The following is a 21,274-nucleotide window of genomic DNA, read 5'->3' as shown; positions in this document are numbered from 1 at the left end:
TCGATGTGAAAGCAGAGTAAGCAGTGGTGTCAAGAGAAAAACAGGATATAAAAGAGCTTAAGGAAAGGAAACAGCTAACAGAAAATCAGGATATATTATATATTTTTGGTATCTGTTTTCTGCTCAGAAGCTTCTACCAGATAAAAAGGCTCTCTAGTAGTGATTGATTTGTAATCTCTGGTGTCATTGCCCTCATTTCCCCCAAAGCCTTCTGGAGGCTGGCTGTTGAAAAGTATGAATTGCAGCAAAGAAATGGTTCCTGGCAAAAAGAGGGATTGGTAATCAGCTCCCTTCCTGCCAGCCAGGGCTGCTCCCTCCCATCCCCTTTGCTGCCTGGTATCCTGTCTGCAAAAAGTCACTGGCTGTGTGTCCAGGGAGGACACAGGGGTACCAGGATGGCAAATCAATCACTGCCATGGCTGCTGAGCTCACCAGGAACACTGAGGACAGCATGCCTTGAGTTTGGTAACTTGGTTGTTTTTCAGGATGAGCCAAAGATTGAGTGGCTTTTCAGGAGTCAGTGTCCCTCTGGGCTGGTGCTCCCTGGGGGATGATGTCCAGCTGGAGGGTGTGTTGGTAGCAGGAGACGCACTCAGGCTGCCCAGGGCACATCTTGGGGCAAGCTCCTGATGCCGAATTTTGCCCCAAAAGGCGAGAATAACTGCTTAAGAGACTCAGCTTAAGTCAGATAAGCAGGAGGTATTTTATTGCGACGCGTCGGAGAAATCACAAAATGGATTTCTGAGTTTCCCGTAACAAAGGCAAGCCTTTTATACAGTTTTGGATATAAGATTGCATCAGATCATATACATAATCATATCTTTGCATGAATATTCATATGGGGCGTGGTGTAGGCGGAGCGTGGGCGGGGACACCTCTTTTGAGGATCATCTTGGTGGTCGTTCCGGTTGCCTTCATCATGGGCTGGGGTCTCCTGATGAGTCTTCCTCTTTAAACTTTTGAACTTCTTTCCTAATTTGGCCAATTCCCGGTGTACTTGGCTTGGTCTCTATGGCTTGGCAAAGTTCTTAGGGTCAGTTTGACATTGTTGGCTCTGAACATGCTTAGCCCATCAGTTCCCCTATCCCTATCTCTCTTTCCTGTCATTGTGTTTCATACTTTAGCTGATTTATTGCTTTATGTGTTTCCTAATGCTATGCTTTCTTCAAATGCCTCACATTTTATGTTTTAACTCATTATTTCTTGAAGGCTATCTGTTTTGGGGCTTCACTCCTGTGCCACTGCAGAGCTCCCAAAGTTTTCTCTCTTTCTCATGTGCCCAAGCACTGGGCGGACAGCATTGTGAGGAGAAAATGGAGTGTCTGCCTAGGAGCAGGAAGAGCAGAGGCTGCTGTTCTCCAGGGAGGACGGGACTGGAGGCGGTTTCGCAGCATTTGTATCCTCAGGGAGCAGAGTGAGGTTGTGGAAGGAGGAGAGCACAGCCCCAGACTGAAATCCCAAAGGAGAACAGCTTTGGAACAACCTTCAGCAAAAGAGGGAGCACATTGCCAGGTGAGAGCTCCTCCCTCCTCTTCTGGGGCCACGGAACCAGACTAGGGCCTTCAGCAAGAGATGAGGAAGAGGAGGCAAAGGCATTGGGTAGGCGGGCTGGTTTTGTATCCCATTGTGATGCTCCAAGGTGGTGTTCAGCAGGTGTCCATGGAACCTGGCCATGAGGTAGAGTGGGAGGCTGGGGATGAACCCATCCCACTGCTACTTACCTTGGCAAAGGTCCTCTCAGCCCTCCTGCTGGGGATATAGAAGGAATAAATAAAAACACAAAAGAGGAATTGCTAAAACTGTCCCTTGATAACCAAATGGTTGATCATAAATTGGAGTGTCTATGCAAATGAAGTAAATAATTAAAAACTCCAAGAACAGCACTGACTAGGTGGTTGATGGCTGGCAATTATAAACGCTGAATTTTTAATATGCATACATCTAAGGAGCCAGTAAAAATTAGCTCCTAGACTAATGGACTTGCCTTTCTTCCAAGGCAGAATTTTAATGAGAGCATTATTTATAGCAGAGACCAAGAAGGAGCATTTTCTTGCTCAGTCTCATTTCTTCTTTGCTGGCACTTTATTCATTAACCTCTGAACTTCTCTAGAGAAGAATAATGCCCTACACAGGGGAGGGCAAAGATCACCCTGACCCCCTGAAATTAGTCACAGGTCAGGTATTGTTAAGAGAGCTACGTCTGCTAACAAATAATATTCATAAAACCCTGTTGGTGATATGTCCTCATTTCCTGCTGGTTTCTGGGTCATTTATCTGCAGTTCAGTTCACTGGAGAGAAAATGAACAGAATGTGGTGTCTTGTAGTGGAAAGCTTCTTGTGCCATCTTGTCTTGTTCGTGAGATTTTAGAATTTTATTTGAAAGTTTGCAGAACTGGAATGCAAGTTAAAATGCATGTGCATTTTAAAGGGCTTTATGTGATTTCCTTTTGAGCTTTTTTTTTTTGTTGAAATATTTTTGTTATGTTAAATTTTTTCTAATTTAAGAAAAAATGCTTGTCTGTCTTTGAGTAATCAGTAAAGCTCTTGCTTAAATTGAAAAGTACAAAACCAATAAAACTAATGAAAGAGCTTTACTTCTTAGATCAAGAGATGTCTGAGTATGCTGACCCTAGTGATGAGGGAGACAGGAAAGGAGAATGAGCAAAAAGGAAAATAGTATGTTGGGGGGTAGTAATCAAACCCAAATGAAAGCATTTCATCAAAGAAGGCACCTCTCATTTTAAAATTATATATAATTTTTTGCCTTTGCCTTCTGAAAAGACAAAGCTTAGCTTGTATTTCATTCTTTGCTAATCAAAATCATGTGTTGAAAATGTTCACGTGCAAAGTTCTTTTAACAATGTTCTTGAACTTTGGTGTTCAGATGGCTGAGCCCAGAGAAGATCTCTGCATCAGAAGTACCTCTGAATTTGGAGGATGCCTGAACATTGCTATGGAGCAGAGTTGTTGATATGCATGTCTTATGCAGATCATTTTTCTTCTGAATTAATTTTTAAAACCCTGTGGGTTTTGACAGTAATATCTGCTTCGAGATATGTCTGTGTATCTTAGGGAGTTTCAGATCCATGTCTGACTCAGGAATCTTGCTGAGACAGGAGGGGGTTTGGGAATGTTGGTAACTTTCCATCACCTTTAGCAGGATACAAAGTGAATGGGCATCTGACTCATATAATGGGACCATAGAAGATGTCAAAATGCATTTTGTGTATTTGTGATATGAATAACAAGTTTAAACTGGAGAACATGAAATAATGGTGGGGACAGCAGAGTCACTGTTCAGTGCAGGTTTTGTATGTAACTGAAACAGCCCTTTGCATGGTGGGAAGTTGCAACTGGAACAGAAAAGAAGGTCTCTTTTCCAGTGTTATTTGAGTAGCCTGAAGGTGACCAGGAAAATGAGAACTCCCAGCCATGAATTCTCCCATCAGTTCCTGTGCGTTTGAAGTCAAAAGCTGACTCTTAGGGAAACATCCCCTGGGCAAAAGCAGCCAAGGCAGTGCTGAAGGAAGGTCTGGATGAACTGTACTTGGGAAGTGCTCCTCTGGTTTTCCCTGCCCTAGTCCTGGTGGAATAGTTCCAAGGTTTAAGTGTTTTTTTCCCATGTCTGAGCATGGAACTTCTCCACTAAGTCTACTTGCATTTGATTTCCAGTCTTTCTTCCCTGCCTCTTGGATTTGCAGGTATGTTGCTCTGCTGTGAGGGTCCCCAGGATGAGGTGAGAGATGAGAATTGACTCTCTAAGTTCTCAGAAGGCTGATTTATTATTTTATTATATTATATTCTATTATATTAAAAGAAAATGATATACTAAAACTATACTTAAAAAAGAGAAAAAAGACATCAGAAGGTTAGACAAGAATGATAATAAAAACCTGTGACAGACTCAGAGAGTCCACCACAGCTGGCTGTGATTGGTCATTAATTAAAAACAATTCACATGCTGGGTAAACAGTTCTCCAAATCACATTCCAGAAGAGCAACACAGAGAGAAGCTGAAGCTTCCCAGGATAAGAAATCCTGGCAAAGAGATTTTTCATAAAATATCACAGTGACACAGGTATTTCCAGAAAGTGTATTGTTTCACTCATTACACACAGTTCCACTGCAATTCCAGCTCTGAAAATCCTGGCCATTTTCTCTAATGAAGGATGAGTAAGAGAGTGTCAACATCTTTCATCACAGCTACTGGAGAACTTTAGAAGACTAAACTTTGCAGGCTCTCCCTCACATGATTCAGTTCAAACTCCTGTACTTTCCTCAGGTTCAGGTATTCACCAGAAGCACCCCCAGCTCCCAAAGCTGTTATCAGTCCCTGTGGGAGCCCTGTGCCCCTGCACAGTTCCCCAAGAACATATGGGGAATGCAGGGAATTGGTACCTGCCTGTGCTGAGCCCCATCTCCAGCCTTGGCTCTTCACTGCCTGCAGTTCACACGGGCCAGGGGCTCCTCCTACCCAAGGGTTTGTCCCCCAGCCCAAATCTGTGCTCTAGTCTGGCCCAGCTTCAGTGTGAACTTGCTGTGTGGGCAATTACATGGCCAGATTTTATTGGACTTGCCCTGTTCTCCAAGGCTGTCTGCAGAGAAGACCTTTCAAAAAGAAGTTGGGAGATCCTGACAGATCTCTACCCAGATGAATCCAAATGTGGTTCCTGTAGGGAGCCCTTTCATCCACCAGCCTGTCCAGATGCCAGTGAAAGCCACTCTGCTCCCATTTGAACTGGGGGCTTTTCAAGTTGTCGCTTGTGTTTCTTTTCTCCTCTGATTGTTACATTTTTTATTCATTCTGTCTTAAAAGACTCCTAGCCTTTTGTAACTGCATGTCATTTTATTCCTTCCATGAGGACTTGTTTTCCTTAGAAATACCAAATGTATTATAGAAAGTAAAAGTAGAAAGCTCTTGTTTTGCCCTCAGCCAGCTGAGGGCTTGGCAGCTACAGGCTCCAAATTGGTGGGAATGTGAGAAAAGAAAACTTAATAGCAAAGAAAAAGAAAGAAGTGACTTTATATATTGTGAAACGTTGCCAACAGGAACATTTCATATTTCCCTCACTCTCAGTGTAAGCATCAACAACAAATCAATAGTGATCAGCAGGCAGTGCTTCCCTTCCTTCATTTTAATCTGTGCAGCTCATCGTGGCATCAGGAGAGCAGCAGTGCCAGGAAAAGGGAATGATTTCTACCAGGATTGTATTGCAGCTGCCCCACCCTCTTTCCCAAAACAAATTCCTGGAGGTTGGAGGCTTTAATTTTACCTCTAGAATCAGAACACAGACATTTGTTTTCTCCCCAGCTGCTCCTCCCATCACAATGCTGAAGGCTGCATTGTTCTCTTGGTTGCTTCACACTTTCATTTCCAGGGGCTTTGCCATAGTGCTGTGGTTTCTCAGCATGGGAAGGTTACCATTCCCAGGCCAGAGGAAATAGGAAGAGAAAAAAGTCCCAATATCAGCTTCTGAATGACAAAAGTCTGTGTTAGAAACCCACCTGTTTAATCACTGCAAGGAACAAGGGCAGATATTCATGAAAAGAAGCTCCCAGAGGGGTTGGGGTAGGAAATACATTAATTAAAGCACTCTGCAAAATAGTGGGTGAAAAAATGCATAACATTTCCACTCCATTTTATGCTAGACTGAGCACTTTTTTGACCTTCAAACAGTGGATGGAAATGTGGTGTTGAAAGCATTCATACACATGGGGAGTGCACCTCGATCTCTGCTCTGCAGGTCTTTGTAGGGGGAGAAAAGCAGGAGAAATATGATGCTGTTACCCTATTTGCAGCTGTAGTTGTTTGGAGCTCAGGCACACTAACATTAACAAATGATGATAATTAGGCTTGATTTGCATATTAAAATTGTCTTAATTAAACACTGATTCAGTAAACGTTTAAAGGCCGTAATCGATCTTTTGCAGGCGCTCTTGGTTATTTATATGATCTAATAAAGGCTGGAGGCTTTGTTAATGAGCCCTCCATTTCCTAACTTGTATGTGTCAATGAGATTATTTCACTGACAATTACAGAGCCGGCTGCTGCTAATAACTCACCAAGCCCAAGGCTGCAATTCTTTTGTCTGAGGCTCCTTTAGTGGGACCCTGCTGTTTACAACTCCTTGCTGCTCAGACAAGGGCCCATGCCACAGCCCTTCCTTTCCTGGGGAAAAATCCCAGGGCAGAGATTTCGCAAGGAGATTTTGTGACTGTAAAATCAAGCTGGTGGTGCCCTGTGAGCTGTTTGAATAATGGATCTAATATTTATACAGCACTGAGCTCAGTCATAATACATTTGGTCCCAGATCTAATCCTGGCAACTCTGACAGGCTGAACTTTGTGAGAAACTTTTTTTAATTTAAGAGGTAATGCAATCATGCTGTAATTTTACTAGAGGCCTCTGAAAAGGCTGCTAGGAGTTTTGTTTCTCTTCAGTGTCGCTGCAGTATTTTGCCAGGATGTGAATATCTTGGGAAAATGGTGCTAAAACAGGTGAAGAGCTGTTGCTCTCAGTTGCTAAATGTTGTTATCACCCCTGACAAAAACATTCTAGGAAAATCCCATGCTGCTTTGGAATTATGTTGTTCAGTGCTTTTTTATTATTTGACAGCTTCTTGCATAGGAAGGATTTATGTATTTATGTACATATGTATGACTTTTTAATGACATCTGGTTTGTTGTGGGGTAAAGATTTTTTAGTTTACCTCTCTACTCTTGCTTCTTTGAAGGTGACATAAATAGCAGCATGCTCTGATCCCAAAAGTTCAGTCACCAGTTCTGATGGATTGAAAACTATATTTCTTCCTATGTCTTTTCATCATTAAGTTTATTGGGGAACATTAATAAACTTAACAAAGCTAAGCCACTAGAGTATAATTTTAATTATTAAAATAATTATGCTGTGGAGTGATCAATAAACTCTTAAAAGCAGGTAGGAGTTTCAAAATTGGTGTTTTGCCTAATTCCATTTGTATCAGATTTTTATTTGCAGTAGCAGTGCTATGATAAAAAATAAAACTTAAATATCCAGCAGGCTTAGAAAAACAGAGCTATTCCCATCACTACCCAGACCTTCTTGTAATACTTTCTTTTTTCTCTAGAAAATTTGACTGCTGAAAATGTTGGTGTGAATTTGATTTCAAATACTTATAGAATTCAGAATTTGAAATTTGAGGTTAGGAATAGTTTTGATGGGCTTTTACAAATATTTTTTTTCCTTTCACTTAGAATCTGTGGATGATGTAAGCAGGATCTGCTGTAGACAATCTGTGGACAGTGTGTTTGTAAGAGCAAACTGCAGTGTTTTCTCCTCTTCTAGAGCTGTTTTTTTCATTTTAATTTTGATATCTAAAGACTTTTTTTTTAACTACACAGTCACTTTTTTTCTTATTTTGATTTTTTCTTGCAGGGACTTCTTTTTCAATTAATAACTTCTTCAGTGTTTGTAGCCAAATAATCTGGATTATTCTCTGATCCTGGTCACTCAGGTCAGCAATGCTGTTATTCCCAAAGCAGCAGCAGCAGTTGGGAAAGCAGATCATGGTGAGCAAGAGGTGTGCTTTCCCCTTCCATTCAGGTCCTGGGTTCTTTGCCAAGCCCTCTTTGGGAAGTCACTTCCCTTCCTCTTGGTTAATGGAGAAATAGAGATCAAAGAGGAGTTTACCTTTGCAAAGCTGTTCAGCTGTGCTGGTTGGTGGAGGAGAACTGCAGCCATATTCTGTGAGGTTTGCCCTTTTTTGTTGTTCTTTTATTGGTATTTTTTGCTGTGCATCTGCCATTTGAAAGCTGACTGAGATGCATTCGATGCATGGTGACTGCCAGAACAAAATTCACACTGTGAATGCAGCAGGCTTACAAATTTCTTTATTCCAATAGAAGTAAACCCTCTCCCCGTGGCTGTCAGACAAATAAGAACTTTGATCTTACTGGCTTACTCTTGATTTATGCTGACTCTTTGAAGGGAAGAAATTCTTTAGCTTTTTTTTTTCCTTTTTTTTTTTTTTTGCATGTTTGGGCCACCTCCCTTGTCTTACTTAATAAACATGGTTGTGCATCTACCTGCTTTTATCTCTGTACTGGCTTTTGTGGTTAAAGCCACTTAGCTTTTCCTTTCTCCTGCTACAAAAAAATCATTGTTCTGATAGGAATTCACAGAAGGCAACAATTTGGCATTTTGGCCAAAATTTAGCTTCAGTTTTTAAAAGCACTAAAGCCCTTCAGACTGATATGCAACTTCTCATAGTCATGTAAGGAGAAAATTATTTCCCACATGTAGTGCTCTCACTTTTTCTTACATATAATTAAATTATATATTCATTGTTTTATTCTGCCTTCATATAATTTAATTTTCAAGGCCAACAGAAATGATTTTGTATTTTTTCTATGCTTGCACTGCACTTGTAACTTTTCCAGTTCTATTCCACCAGAAGCTTCTGCTCATTTATAATTCATCTTTTTGATCTTTTTTACATTAAAGTAATAGAGCTCATGGTGTTTAATTTCAGGCAGCCCTAGCAGGTTCCTGTCATTCAGGCATTGCTCTCCTGGAAATGGCTGCTCTGTTTTGCAAAGCAATGGAATGCCAAGTTAATTGAAAGTGCTGCAAAGTTTCTGGGTTAATCTGCAACTCACATTACCACAGCAGAATTTCCCTGGCCATCCTTACCCCTGCACTGCTGATCCTTCCCTCCCTGGAACTTTGAAACTCCAAGTCACCCTGGGCAGGAGGAATGCAGTTCTGGAATTTGGCTTTCCTGCTGCTGGCAGGGTGATTTCTGTTCAGCTGCTTTATGGATCCTTAGGAAGATGCAGCAGCTTCTGCTAATGAACCCAGCCCCAGCCAGGGCAGCAATACAGCTCTGCTCTCACTGAAAGGATTCCAATGCTTGGAGGGATTCCTTTATGCTGTTTATTTTCTGCAGAGGAATGATGGGTCCAGCAAAGGCATTTCTGTGTGCCCTCCCTGCCTGTCCTGTCGGGGCCCTGCAGGTGGGACTGTGCTCCTGTGTGATCTCTTCAACTGGAGGTGACATTTCTCTCTCTTCACAGAAGCAGGGACAAGAAAGGATCTGCTTCCCATCAAACCTTTGTTCCTCCTTATGCAGCTGGAAGTTTGATGTCTCTTACAGGAGTTGAGTGTGCAGAGAATCCCACACGGTCATGTCTGTTTAAATATTGCCTGTGGTTACAGTTTTCTGCAGACTGCAGTACAAAAATCCAAGTGTCAGTAGAAGACAAAAAGATAATTCACTTTCATCTTGAGAACAAAGCTGAACAGAGGAGCTTTTTTCAACTTTTTTAATTCATGAAACATTTATCTTTGAGTCAGGTTGCGTTATGCTGGCAAGAATATAATCTGTCAGCATTTCTACTATAAACTTCTGGTTTTAAGGTTTTTTAGGAGAGCCTTAGAGGTTCACTTTGAACAGATTTAGCATACAAGGTCTTGGCCTAGAAACATACTTCTCATCCCAATTATGAAAGATTAATATGTCTGCATCATCAGTGTAAAAGGTATATTAATACTACATTCAGGTGAAAGTTCAGACCTACACAAATGAGGTAATTCAGGGGTATTCCAGAGCAAGGTTAATTAAGTTTTTTGATTTATTTAATAGCAGATGTTACTAACTGTGAAGTGAAAGGAAGGCTGCTCTGTGATGAAGAGCATGATGTTGGGTTTAGCTGGCAGGCAGAGCTCTCTTTCTAGTTTCTGTTGCCTACCAGATTTAGAAAAATGCTGCTTCTCAAGTTTTTAATGTTTCACTGTAGGAAAGTTGTTATAGAAGTTCATACATTTTAAAGAGATTCAGAATTGTTTTCCATTTCTTTAGGAAGATGAAGTGAATAACATTAAAAAAAAAAAAAAAAAAAAAAAGCCTCCATCAGCTGATGTACTTCATTTTTGGTTCACAAAACGTTTTTGGTTTTGATTCTCTGTGAATCCTCATGTAACAGAGCACACAAATAGTGGCAAGTTAATTTTACTCCCAAAGAAGGGATTACAAAACATCAGAGTAATGCCCTGGCCTTACCCCTGCTCTAACATCCAGAAACCTTCTTGTGTGATTCTTTTTCACCCAGGGTCTATTCCAAGTGATGAGAACAGAAGCAAACTTTGCACTGAAGGTTCTGTGCTCCTGTTCATGCAGTAAATTCTGTGGTGACAGATGGCAGAACTGTTCTCCAGATTTGCTCAGTGCTCATTGCTCAGGGACTGCACTGATGTGCCTGTGAGGCCTCTGGTGTAACTGGGAGATGGATGGAGTTCTGCCTGCTGGGAGTGGGACAGGATGGGACAGATGGACAGTGGTCTGGCTGCCAGCAGGACTGGCCTGGGGGGACACACACAGAGCCTGGAGTGTGCAGGGGGCTGCTGGAATGAGTTACTGACACACAATAGCCTGAGCTGGAAGGGACTCACAAGGATCATCAATCCAGCCCCTGACCCTGCACAGACACCCTAAAAATCCCACCCTGTGCATTCTTGGGAGCGTGGTCCAGACACTCCTGGAGCTCTGGCAGCCCCAGGGCTGTGCCCATTCCCTGGGGAGCCTGGGCAGTGCCCAGCACCCTCTGGGGAAAGCACCTTCCCCAAATATCCAACCCTAATCTCCCCTGACACAACTTCAGGCCATTCCATTGGGTCCTGTCACTGTTCCCCACAGAGCAGAGATCAGTGTCTGCCCCTGCTCTTCTCCTCAGAAGGAAGTTTCAGGCCCCAGTGAGTCTCCCCTCAGTCTCCTTGAGCTGAACACACCAAGTGCCCTCAGCTATTCCTCATTCAGCTTCCCCTCAAGGCCCTTCATCACCATCTTTGTTGCCCTTTGGAGGCTTTCTGGTATCATAATATCTTTCTTACATTGAGGAACCCAGCCCAGGGCAGACAGGACAATGCCCTCCCTGGCCTGGCTGGCAGTGCTGGGGTGATCCCCCAGGACAGGGATGTCCCTCCTGGTTCCAGGGCACTGCTGGCTCAGATCCAACTGGCCAGGATCTCCAGGTCCCTTTCTGCGGTGCCTCTTTCCAGCATCTCATGTCCCAGTGTGTCCATACACCCAGGGTTGCCTCATCCCAAGTGCACTTTCCCTTGTTGAACCCCATATGGTTGGGATGGGCTGGGAAAGAAAGGAGCTGTCTTGCAGAGCTCGAAAGGACTTGGGCTCTTTCTTCCAGTTTTTGTGCTTACCCATTATTCCCATGAAAATGAATTTTCTCTCTCCTAAAAATGACCTTTTGCTCTCGTGAAGAGATCCAAGTCCCTTTTGATGTCTCCCACTTCATGGCAAGGAGGGATGGTGGAACCACAGTTCTGCTGGATCTGCCCCATTCCCTGCGGAGCTCCCCAGTGCTGGCTGAGGCAGCCAGGCCATGTTGTGAGTAAGGCATGGGAATGAGGAGGATGCACCGTTTTAATTTTGCATTTTGCTATGATATATAATGATATATAATCCAACAAGGAAGGAGGAGAGTTAGAACTTCCAAATGAGTCGTTAGCCAGAAATCACAGGACACTGAACATTCCTGCTTTAGGAAAAGTTCAGGTCCAGCCAAGGGAGCTTCCAAAGCATTACAATATTTGATTTACTGGAAAAATTCTACCTGTGTAAGCTCAGAACTTTCATTTTCCCCCAAACACAATTAAACCTTTTCATGAAGAACTTATGGGAGGTTTTGTTTGTTTTTAATAAAGAGAATGTGGTGAACATTTCCACAGCTGAGTGGCTTCATGGTTTGAACACTTTTCTCACTTTAGTCCTTCTGAATGAACATTATTTCTTTGAGTTAATTTCTAAATGAACCAAGAAATTACAAATAAATCTCCTATCTGAACACTGTTTAGATAAATGTCATACTCAAATGTTGTTATCTAAAAGCTCATATCAAACTCATAAAGATAATTACCTATTGTGACTACAGTATTACACACAGCTTGATCTAATGCATTTGTTATCTTGAATCTGGACCTGCAAAGTCAGTTTGTTCGTGTCAGATGTTCATGTTCACAGCAAATCATTCAAAATCCAGAAAGAAAACCAAAAGAGCAGACTTTGAGAAACATTAATAGCTTTCAAATGACACCCTACTGGTTTTAGCTGTTTTCTCCAGAGGTGCATGCAGTATGGCTTGTTAAGTTTGGGAATTTTAGTTTGTTGCTGTTGAAATGGTAATTAAAACAAGTACAGGAAGATTCAGCTGCTGTGTTACATAGTTAAAGGTGGAACTTAATTATTGCAATGCAAAGAAGCAAATTAATTATGATTGTCTCTAGCCTGTCTTGTCTTACCCTGGTATTCTTATATCTATGTGGATACACAATGGGGAGGATTTACAGCAGACTTTTACTATTGATTCCCAAATCTTGGGCTTTTATCCTTTGAAAGTAGGAACAAAAAAAATAATTTGAATTTTGAAACCTTGTTTAACTACTTTTCAGCAGGATTACTGCTCACAGATGCCTGGCTCCAAAGATCAGGTTGCTTTTACACAATACCAGATTTCATTCTAACAAAGGAATGTTTTCTCTCTCAGGAGTCTTTTAGGTAGCTCCAGTCCAAGGCAGGCAATTAATGCCTGTGTTCAGTGGAAGCTGAAGGGTTGATAGGCTCCACAGCATAATGCCAGAGTGTTTCTAACCACTGATTCTAATGTTAATTTCTGGATTTCAGACTGGAAAATTATATGTGTGTGTGCATGTGGGAATAATAAGTAAAAACCTCCAAAATCTCAACAATGGAGAGCACTTCATATTTTGTTTTCTTTGAATGATGCTGTTGTCAATGTATTTCCTGCAGAGGAAGACTGGATGGTTATTAATGTAATTGACAATAGCTCAAGGAGGGAATGGAACTCACACTTCCTCCATTAATGTTTCAGTCAAGACTCAGTTGACAATAATAATGTATTTTCCATGGTTTATACTGCTGGCATGTCCAATTCAATGAGACTGGATAGACCCTTGGTCCAGACCAAGGTGGGGGAAATGGGCCTTTTTCCAGTTTCAGAGTTCTGCTCTGCTGTTTTGTTGCTGCTCCTGCTCTGTTTGTGATTGTTCCTTCTGTAGGGGGTGATGGTCAGTGAGACCTTCAGGCTACAGCAAAGGACCATAATTTTCCCCTAACTAAGAACTGTCCTAATGTCAATCTCCTTCTTTTTCCCTGCTCTTTTCCTTGTGAAGTCCCAAATGTTTGTTCTTGCTCAACTTGAGCCTTAAAGAAACTCATTGAAATGGCAGATGCACCCGGGTTGCAACTGAACCCTGTTCAGTTCCACACTGCATGAAGCACTGGTGGTGCTATAGTGGCTTATTTTATAATTAAAGCCTGAAAAGCAGAATGCATGTGCAAAAGGGATTTCATTAACCTGCTGCTGAGCTCTTGCTGCTGAAAGCTCAGTGCTAACTTGAATTCTGGTCCACAGAATATCTATTACTATTTGGTATTACAGCCAAGTAGTAGCTTTCCAGATTTGTTTTTATGTTTGCAAAACTCAGATTTCCCAATGTGGGTAAAGAAAACCTGAGCTGTGCACTGAATAAAAACAAAGTGGCAATTTGGAAATTAAGTTTTGATAGTATTGAGAAACACTTTGCAGAACCATTGCCTTTGTCTCACTTTTATTATCATTATTATTACTTTTATTAAAATCCTTTTCAGAGGGCTTGTACTGAATTGACTTAAGGAGGGAAAGCTGAAAGTTCACATCCATTTTGTGCAGCATGTGTGTGGTTTTCTTTTTTCCCACTGGTTTGTGACAGCAGGCTTTTACTGTGTTTGTGGAAAGGTTGCTGTGTGTGTATTGGTATTTGAGAGTGTCTGAGGGTAAATACTACACCCTGCTGAGCAGCAGCAGTTATTTTACAAGGGCTACTTTTTACATGCAAAACATGCACCAACACTTGGTTTGTTACCATGGGCTGGGTGCAATCGATATTGCTGCTGGGCCACAAGGTACAGCTCATGTCCTTGACATTTTTTCTCACTAGACTGCTTGTGTTTGGTTATCTTTGTCTCCTATCCTTTTAACTTTATCAAATTAAGTTGCCTGTCAGTCTTAGGGAATTTTGTATAGTCGCATTTCTATTCCAGCAGTGAATTTGTAATTATTAAAATTTTCCTTGTATCAGCATTTATTGGTTCATGTTTTATTACTTAGAAATCACAGAATCACAGAATCTGCTGGGCTGGAAGGGATCCACTGGGATCATCAATCCAGCTCCTGGTCCTGCACAGACACCCCAACTATCTGTCTGGCAACCGTGGGGCTGTGCCCATGTTCTCTGGGGAGTCTGTTCAGTGCCACACACCCTCTGGAGGAAGAATCTCTTCCTGATATCCAGCCTATATCTAATATCTAACTTATAAATATGCAGGGGTTTTGGAATGAGTTTTTTAGCACTATTTCCCCTTGTAACTGTTGAAAACCATGGAGGACTCAAGAACTGTGCTCAGATAACCTTTTTATGCTCAAGGTGGATGGTGTGCTCTTTAAATACAGAGCTTTTAATAGTTCAGAGCCTTTTTCTCTTGTTGCCTTGCAATCCTTTTATGGGAATACCAATTTCCTAGTATGATCACAATAGCCATGTGGCCTTGGACAGAAACTACTTGGACACAGAGAGGTAAATGAAAAATACAATGAGATACAAAATGGCACTTGCCAAAGTAGCATGCTCCCTCCTTTGGGTGACATTTTTTTAAACAAAAGGAGATCTGTGCAGCATTAAATGCTGGGCTTTATCAGAGATTTGTATTCTAATGCCATATGAGTGAGACTGGAAAGAGCCTCCTTGGTCTCCAAGTCTAGGCAAAAGATCACATACAGGAGAAGGTCATTTATTTCCAGGCTTTTCAAGCAGCTTCTTATAGTAATGAGATTTTTTTTTATCCCCACTACTTGGAGTGGAGTAAGTTTTTGTATCTCTCTGTTCAAGAACTGTCTTCTAATTTTCCACTGGAATTTTTCTGCAGATAATGAATCCCCATATGTTCCTGCATCAACAGTGCTCTTCAGCCTCAATAGCTCCTTCCCCTCTTTGCTCTTAACCCCTGAGATATTTACAACAACAATGTAATCCCCTTCAACTGCTGCTTGGTTGGGCTGAGTTCTCCTAAGTGGTTCAGAGATATAATGTGAACCACAGAGCATTATTGGGGAGTGTCCCTCTAGAATTACTTTGTGGTCAAAGCTCATTAACTGCTTTCTGAAAGGGCTTGTTGCAAACAGTGAGAATATGCTGCTAGACATGCTGATGATAAAATGTAGGAGGTTTTATCAGTGAAAAAGAGAATTCAAATTTCTTATGTCAGAGTAGGATTGATTTTTTTTTTTAATCAGGGAAATAAAATGGGATTAAGCTGATGATATAAACTCCAAAAGCATGACAGACATATGATTAACCTATGTTACCCCTGCTCCTGTGAGATTTATTCAAGACCAGGATGAGTAGTGGAGTTTCAGATCTTGTGTTTGGGTTTTTTGAACTCTCCAGAAAAATGCAGCAAACTGTCTTTCAATTGCAGGTTAATAAAATGCTTTTCTTAGAGGAAAATCTGTTCTTCAGCATATGATTGCATTGCTCCGACCTGGGCTTCACTTTTAACAGGAAGTATTTTTTAACCCATGAAGCCAATGGTTTCTATGAAAACAGAGAAGGATATCTCTTTTCAATGCCTGTGTCTTGCCATCATGAAGATTTCAGGGTTTTTAGCAGGAGATACTGTGGTTGGATGGCTCCTGTACTGGGAGAACAAGCCAGATATCAATGATGACATCTGACATATGTTACTGCACTATGTAGGTCACCTATGGCCTAATGTGGGAGATGACAAAAGATAATTAATTTTGATTTCATGCCTGTGATTCCTTAAGGAAGCCTTAGTTGGTGTGTGTGGAATACCAAGAAGCATGTAGTGACTCAGTGCCTGAGTGTTTTGGCAGGAGCAATTCCACCTTCTAAGTGCAGCCCTGCAGCCAGGGCATGGCTTTACCTGGGGATATTTGAATGCACCTTTGCTGCTGGCTGCCATGGGAAGTGAGGAGATACATCCTTAGCAATGGTGCAAAACGTGTTCCTGTTCCAGCAACCAGGAGCTGGCTTTGTATCACACAGTGTGTCTTGATGTTCACACAGCCATAAAAACAAGGTCTTTCTGTTTAAATCAGGGCTGTAGAATAACTTACATTGCAGTAACTGATTTAAATGTTTGCTTCTTTCCTAGGGTCTCCGTGTTTACACATTCCAGGGTCACGCGCATTCCTGTAATCACGCTACATTCAACAGGAAGGTAAGTTCTGCATGCAAATTTCCTTTTTTTTTTCCCCCTTTAACCATCATGTTCCTTGTTTTGGCCCACACTGTCCTGCTCCTTGGTGATACAGAGACCTCTGGGACTGGATTCAGAATCAGTGGTGGCTCAGAGTGGCCCCAGCTGCCAGCCAGAGCAGAGCCCCAGTGCCTGTTAGAATAGAGCTGCCTACTCCTTGCTGCTCCCTCCTTCCTCCTTAGATCAGTGCATGATGTCTAAGCCATTCCCCTCTCTTGGGATCATTGATTATTTTATTTAAATGAATTTTTTGTTGGGCTTTTTCCCCTGGCTGGTTAATTTATAGTTGTTGTCTGAGAAGAACCTTTTTGACTGGGATTGGTGACAGACTGCTGTTTGAAAGACTGATAACTTTGGAAGGGGAGGAATTTCTTCCGAATGGCTCTAAGAGGCCGTATGAAATACTCTGACCCAAACATTTGTGATGTATGATTCCTGCAGCTCTCCTGGCCACACTGCTCTTTAAAGCTGGTGTGGAAGTGCTGAGGCATGTGTTGGTATCTGCAGCCTTTTTCTCAGAGACCATCTTTCCTGAAAAATAACTTTGTGCTGTTCCTGCTTCCTGTGCTCCCACTGGCACCTTCATTACAGGCAGGGCAAGGTACTAATTTTTCCTGCTGGATATCCTGAATATTCTCCTCTTGCTCAGTATCAGCTGCTGCTTTGCCAACTGCTCTGCCAGCCCTGTGTGTTTGTAGGGCAAACCCCAGGGGCTGGCACAGCAGAAGGTGTGGGATAAACTAATTTCAGGGAGGGGAATAGGAATTCCCAAGGCATCTTAATTCTTTCTTGGCTGTGTGCATCTATCTGTATTTGACAGGCACAACGTGCCTCTCAGTGCCCTGAGACACTGAGAGGTGGGGAACAGAGAGTGTTTAACAGGATGTCTCAGTTTGAAAAGCCAGGTGTCTGCTAAGGAAGGCAGGAGCCTCCCCTGAATTAGAGAATGTAAACCCCTTCCCTCCAAATTATTATGATTTTGAAATTAAGAGGCTCTCAGGCAAAGATACAGGAGTAGGAATAACAGTTCTTTATTAGGGAAGAAAATAAAAATAAAATAAACAATGCAATAACACAAAACAGCACTGCCAGAGTCAGAACAGGCCCTGACCCCGTGTGTCAGGGTGGTGGCACAGTCCCATCCCATGGTGGCTCAGCCCTCCTGCAGTGCCAGCTGTGGTTCTGCTGGAGCAGGGATCCTGCACAAGGGGGGAGTTTTCCTCTGCAGCTCCAGGGGTGCTGGAGATGGGCCTGGGCTCCCTCTGGGAATGCAGGGGAGGAGAAAGCTGCTCCTCTGGGAATGCAGAGGAGAAGAAAGCTGCTCCTCTGGGAATGCAGTGGGCAAAGGCTGCTGTGCTGTTCCAAACCTCAGATTGTATCCAGGTAGGAATGCTTGGCTCCTCCCCTGAGCAGAGCATCTCCCCATGGGATGATGGAATTTTATCAGCCATGCAGGGACACTCAGTGGCCATGAACAGCAGAGATCTCCTGGAGGGAGGGTTGGCTGAGAGATAAAGAAAGAGATAAAGAAAACTGCCCAATTATAAGAACTGCCCCACCTCTAACAGATGGCAAATAGAATAGACACATCTTACAACACAGGAGCAAGCATGATGAGGGAAATCCTGTAGAGATACCACAGCACTGTCCTTAATGTGGGTGTTAATTCACAAAGGGCCTCATGAGACCTACAATGATTAACAGGAAGCTGAAAGACCACGTGTTGATAACCTTTCAGATAAGCATGGAGTTATGGTAAGGAATATTACAGTTGGCATTACCTCTAGACTGAAATCAATGGTTGACATTCTCAGTGATTGAATTAGTAAAACTGGAAATACTTGGTACAGCACTGGTCAGAGTGAGGAATATAACTCCAGAAGCTGTGATTGCAATTGTAAGCGTTAATTCTGCCACTGAAAAATTAGGTAGTGGCCCTGAGTTGAACAAGTAACAGTTGTCTCACAGCTGGCTAGCAAAGCAAGTGCTATATTTCAGCCAAATACAGCACTTGACAACTATTTTCTTACCCTCTAGTGCTTGCTCGTCAAAAAATTAAAATACCCCACCCTAAGCAAGCTGATTAAGGTGTTTTGGGTGTCAATATTTTTGTTTTAAAATGCATATTTTATGAGGAAAAATGTTTTTGTAGAAACAGTCATATTTTCAACAATACTTTCATAGAAAAGATTTTGGACATTGATCATTGACTATTTGGACAAAGTGCAACATTACTTTCAGAATGTCCAACCTAATGTTTGTACCTGGCCCAGGAAGTCTAAAATGACAAAACTGAAGGCTGATTGCTGAAAAAACCCTGCTTAGATTGTTGTTGTTGTTGTTGTTGTTATATTTTCTTATACCCCAATGTCATGGGTCTGCACATCCCATACTTTGCCAGAAATGTTGCCTGCATGGTCACACTCTGTGGGTGCAGAGCTGTAATGGCGAGAGATCCCAAGGGATTCACTCCTTTTTCTGCTTGGACATAGGTCAGCTTAAATGGGCTCCTACATCCCTCCAGTGGGCTTGTGGTAATCCTGTCTCAGGCTGCTTGATGCCAAAAGAAGTTTAAAAAATTATGAAATTCTAATTGCACAAGAACAAGGAATAATTTTCTAGTTAGATCAGGATGGCATTCAGGCAGTATGTCCAAATATTAAGGGGAAGAGTATTGTGTGAAGAAGAGGATAAAAGAGAATAATGCATTTATACAAATTAAATAAATCCTCATTAAGCTTTGTGAAACTGATTAAATCAGAGTTATTTACTACACCATGCTTCTGAAACTGCAGTTAATAGTTTTTTGGTTAAGTGGGCAAGGTTTTCAGCCAGTACTCTTATTAGTGGTGAGATTCCCTAATTGGTCTGTTCTCTATGGAACAGAACTGCCAGCTTGGCACCTGGAATGTGCCCTTTTGTTGGGTGCTGCCTTGCTGGGACACAGGAGTCACCATGCCCTGCACAAACCTCTGCTCTTGTGGTTATGTCAGCACTTAACACTTCCAGCAGCATTTAAATCCTGCACTTGTCCAAGTTGATTCTCTGTCTGTGGAACTTTTGAGCAAAATTCACACAGCTGCTTTTGAATTGAGGACATAGAAAAATGCACCTTTCCTCCTAAAAGTTACTGTTACTATCCCTTTTAGTCCCATGTTTCCAGAACACAGTAACTTTGTAGAGAAAAATGTTTCAGATATTTATTTTGCACTAGGATATGACCCAAGCAGCATTTCAGGTAAGCTCTGTTCCTTCTTTACAATGGTAAATCACCTCTGCTAATGAAGTATAAAGACTATAGATGCTTGGTTGAGTCATGAATTTAAAGTAGAACAAGGTTTGCTCCCTCATGTGTGTGTATATATGTGTTTGTGTCCAAATAGAAGTATGCCATGCTGTGTTTGTGTTGTATCTGCAGGTTTAGGAATCATTACAGTGGTTACCAAGTTTCCCTAAAACAACAAAAAAAAATATTTTTAGAATTACAGGTAATATTAGGAAAACCTAAAAGACGATAAAAAATATGCTTGAGAACAACTGTCCAATTTTACCTCCCCAGGCCAAAATGCAAACAGCATCTAGGTCATTCCTCCATTGATTTACTGAAGGGCAAATAATGTCAGACAGTTTTTAAACAAAAAAAAAATTTCAATTTTGTTTACCTCCTCAGCAGTCCAGTTAGATGTCAGCTACCATTTAGCTGGGCCAATAATATTGATATTTGATGTCAGTTCTTATTCATTACTGCACCCAAATGATGCAAAAGTCAGATCTCTCAGATGTTTCTATGGATAGCCAGATAAAGCCAGGGATGTCTGACTGCATCTAACAGACACAAACAAGAAAAGAACAGAATACAAAATCAAAAACCTCTCTGGTCCTATTGTTATTTATGTATTCAAAGTGTTCACCTCTTTGCATAAACTCAAAGCCAGTTGCTTACAAAGGTTACCCAGTAATATCAAACATGTTCAATTATACATGCAAAAGGGCTAATAGGTTCTTCCTCTAGTTTATTTCTGTCTCCATGCATAAGAAATATAATTACAGAACTGAATTACATTTTAAGTACAGATTTTTATTATCATTAGTTAACCATTTTCAGGCTATCAAACACTCCTAGAAGTGAAAACAAATCTGTTCCGTTTCTCTGTCATGGCAAGGAACAAAATCTGTGTCAAAACAGCCCCATTTCATTTGGTGGCAAGCAGCTCTTTCTGATATTAGGGAGTCACTCTGAAAATTGTTCTGGAATTCACTTCTACATCCATTATCTGACATATTCATGTTATTCCCTAATTTTGGAAGTAAGTTTGCTGGAGTGCTCCCTTCCCTTGGCCATCCTCTCTGTTTTACCCACAGAGCCTGCAGTTAGCACTGGGCCTGCTTTACACATTATGTGCAGACCTGATAACATGTTCTGAGGCCACTTGAGTAGAACGGGGTAGAAAAATTTGGAATGGAATGGAATGGAATGGAATGGAATGGAATGGAATGGAATGGAATAGAATAGAATAGAATAGAATAGAATAGAATAGAATAGAATAGAATAGAATAGAATAGAATAGAATAGAATAGAATAGAATAGAATAGAATAGGTTCATCTTTCTTTTGATCAGTTTGAATATTTTTGCTCTCCAGCTCTGATACTCGATGTGGAAGTATTGATAAATATGTCTAGCCGATAGCCTAGAAGTAAAAATATTCCTCTGGATCTTATTGTGAGAAAACTGTAGAGATTTATTTAAGTGTTAAAGACCAAGGAAATTCATGATGCATTGGTCGGAAGGGAGTGGCTCTCCTGAGTTGCTCTATCCCTGTGTCCTTGAGAAAAGAGACAGTCTCAAAGCCAAGGCCCTTCAGTGGGATTAAAAAACCCACAAATCCAGGATTGATTTTGAAATGTCACATCTTGTTTGTGTCATTCAGTTTCCCATCACCA

The 21,274-nt window shown here is 41.6% G+C and overlaps 1 protein-coding gene across 1 annotated transcript in view; it reads left to right on the top strand.

The window, feature by feature from the left end:
• Nucleotides 1–21,274, top strand: part of SPAG16 (sperm associated antigen 16) — a 379,082-nt gene that overhangs the window by 237,077 nt on the left and 120,731 nt on the right. The window contains exon 14 of the mRNA XM_058028073.1: nt 16,228–16,293. Within this exon, the coding sequence (XP_057884056.1) occupies nt 16,228–16,293 (66 nt within the window). The remainder of the gene's footprint in view (nt 1–16,227; nt 16,294–21,274) is intronic.

This window comes from Melospiza georgiana, chromosome 7 (assembly GCF_028018845.1).
Source record: "Melospiza georgiana isolate bMelGeo1 chromosome 7, bMelGeo1.pri, whole genome shotgun sequence".
NCBI classification, from domain to species: domain Eukaryota; kingdom Metazoa; phylum Chordata; class Aves; order Passeriformes; family Passerellidae; genus Melospiza; species Melospiza georgiana.
The sequence above is the reverse complement of the archived record's forward strand: the minus strand, read 5'-3'. Positions and strand labels throughout refer to the sequence as shown.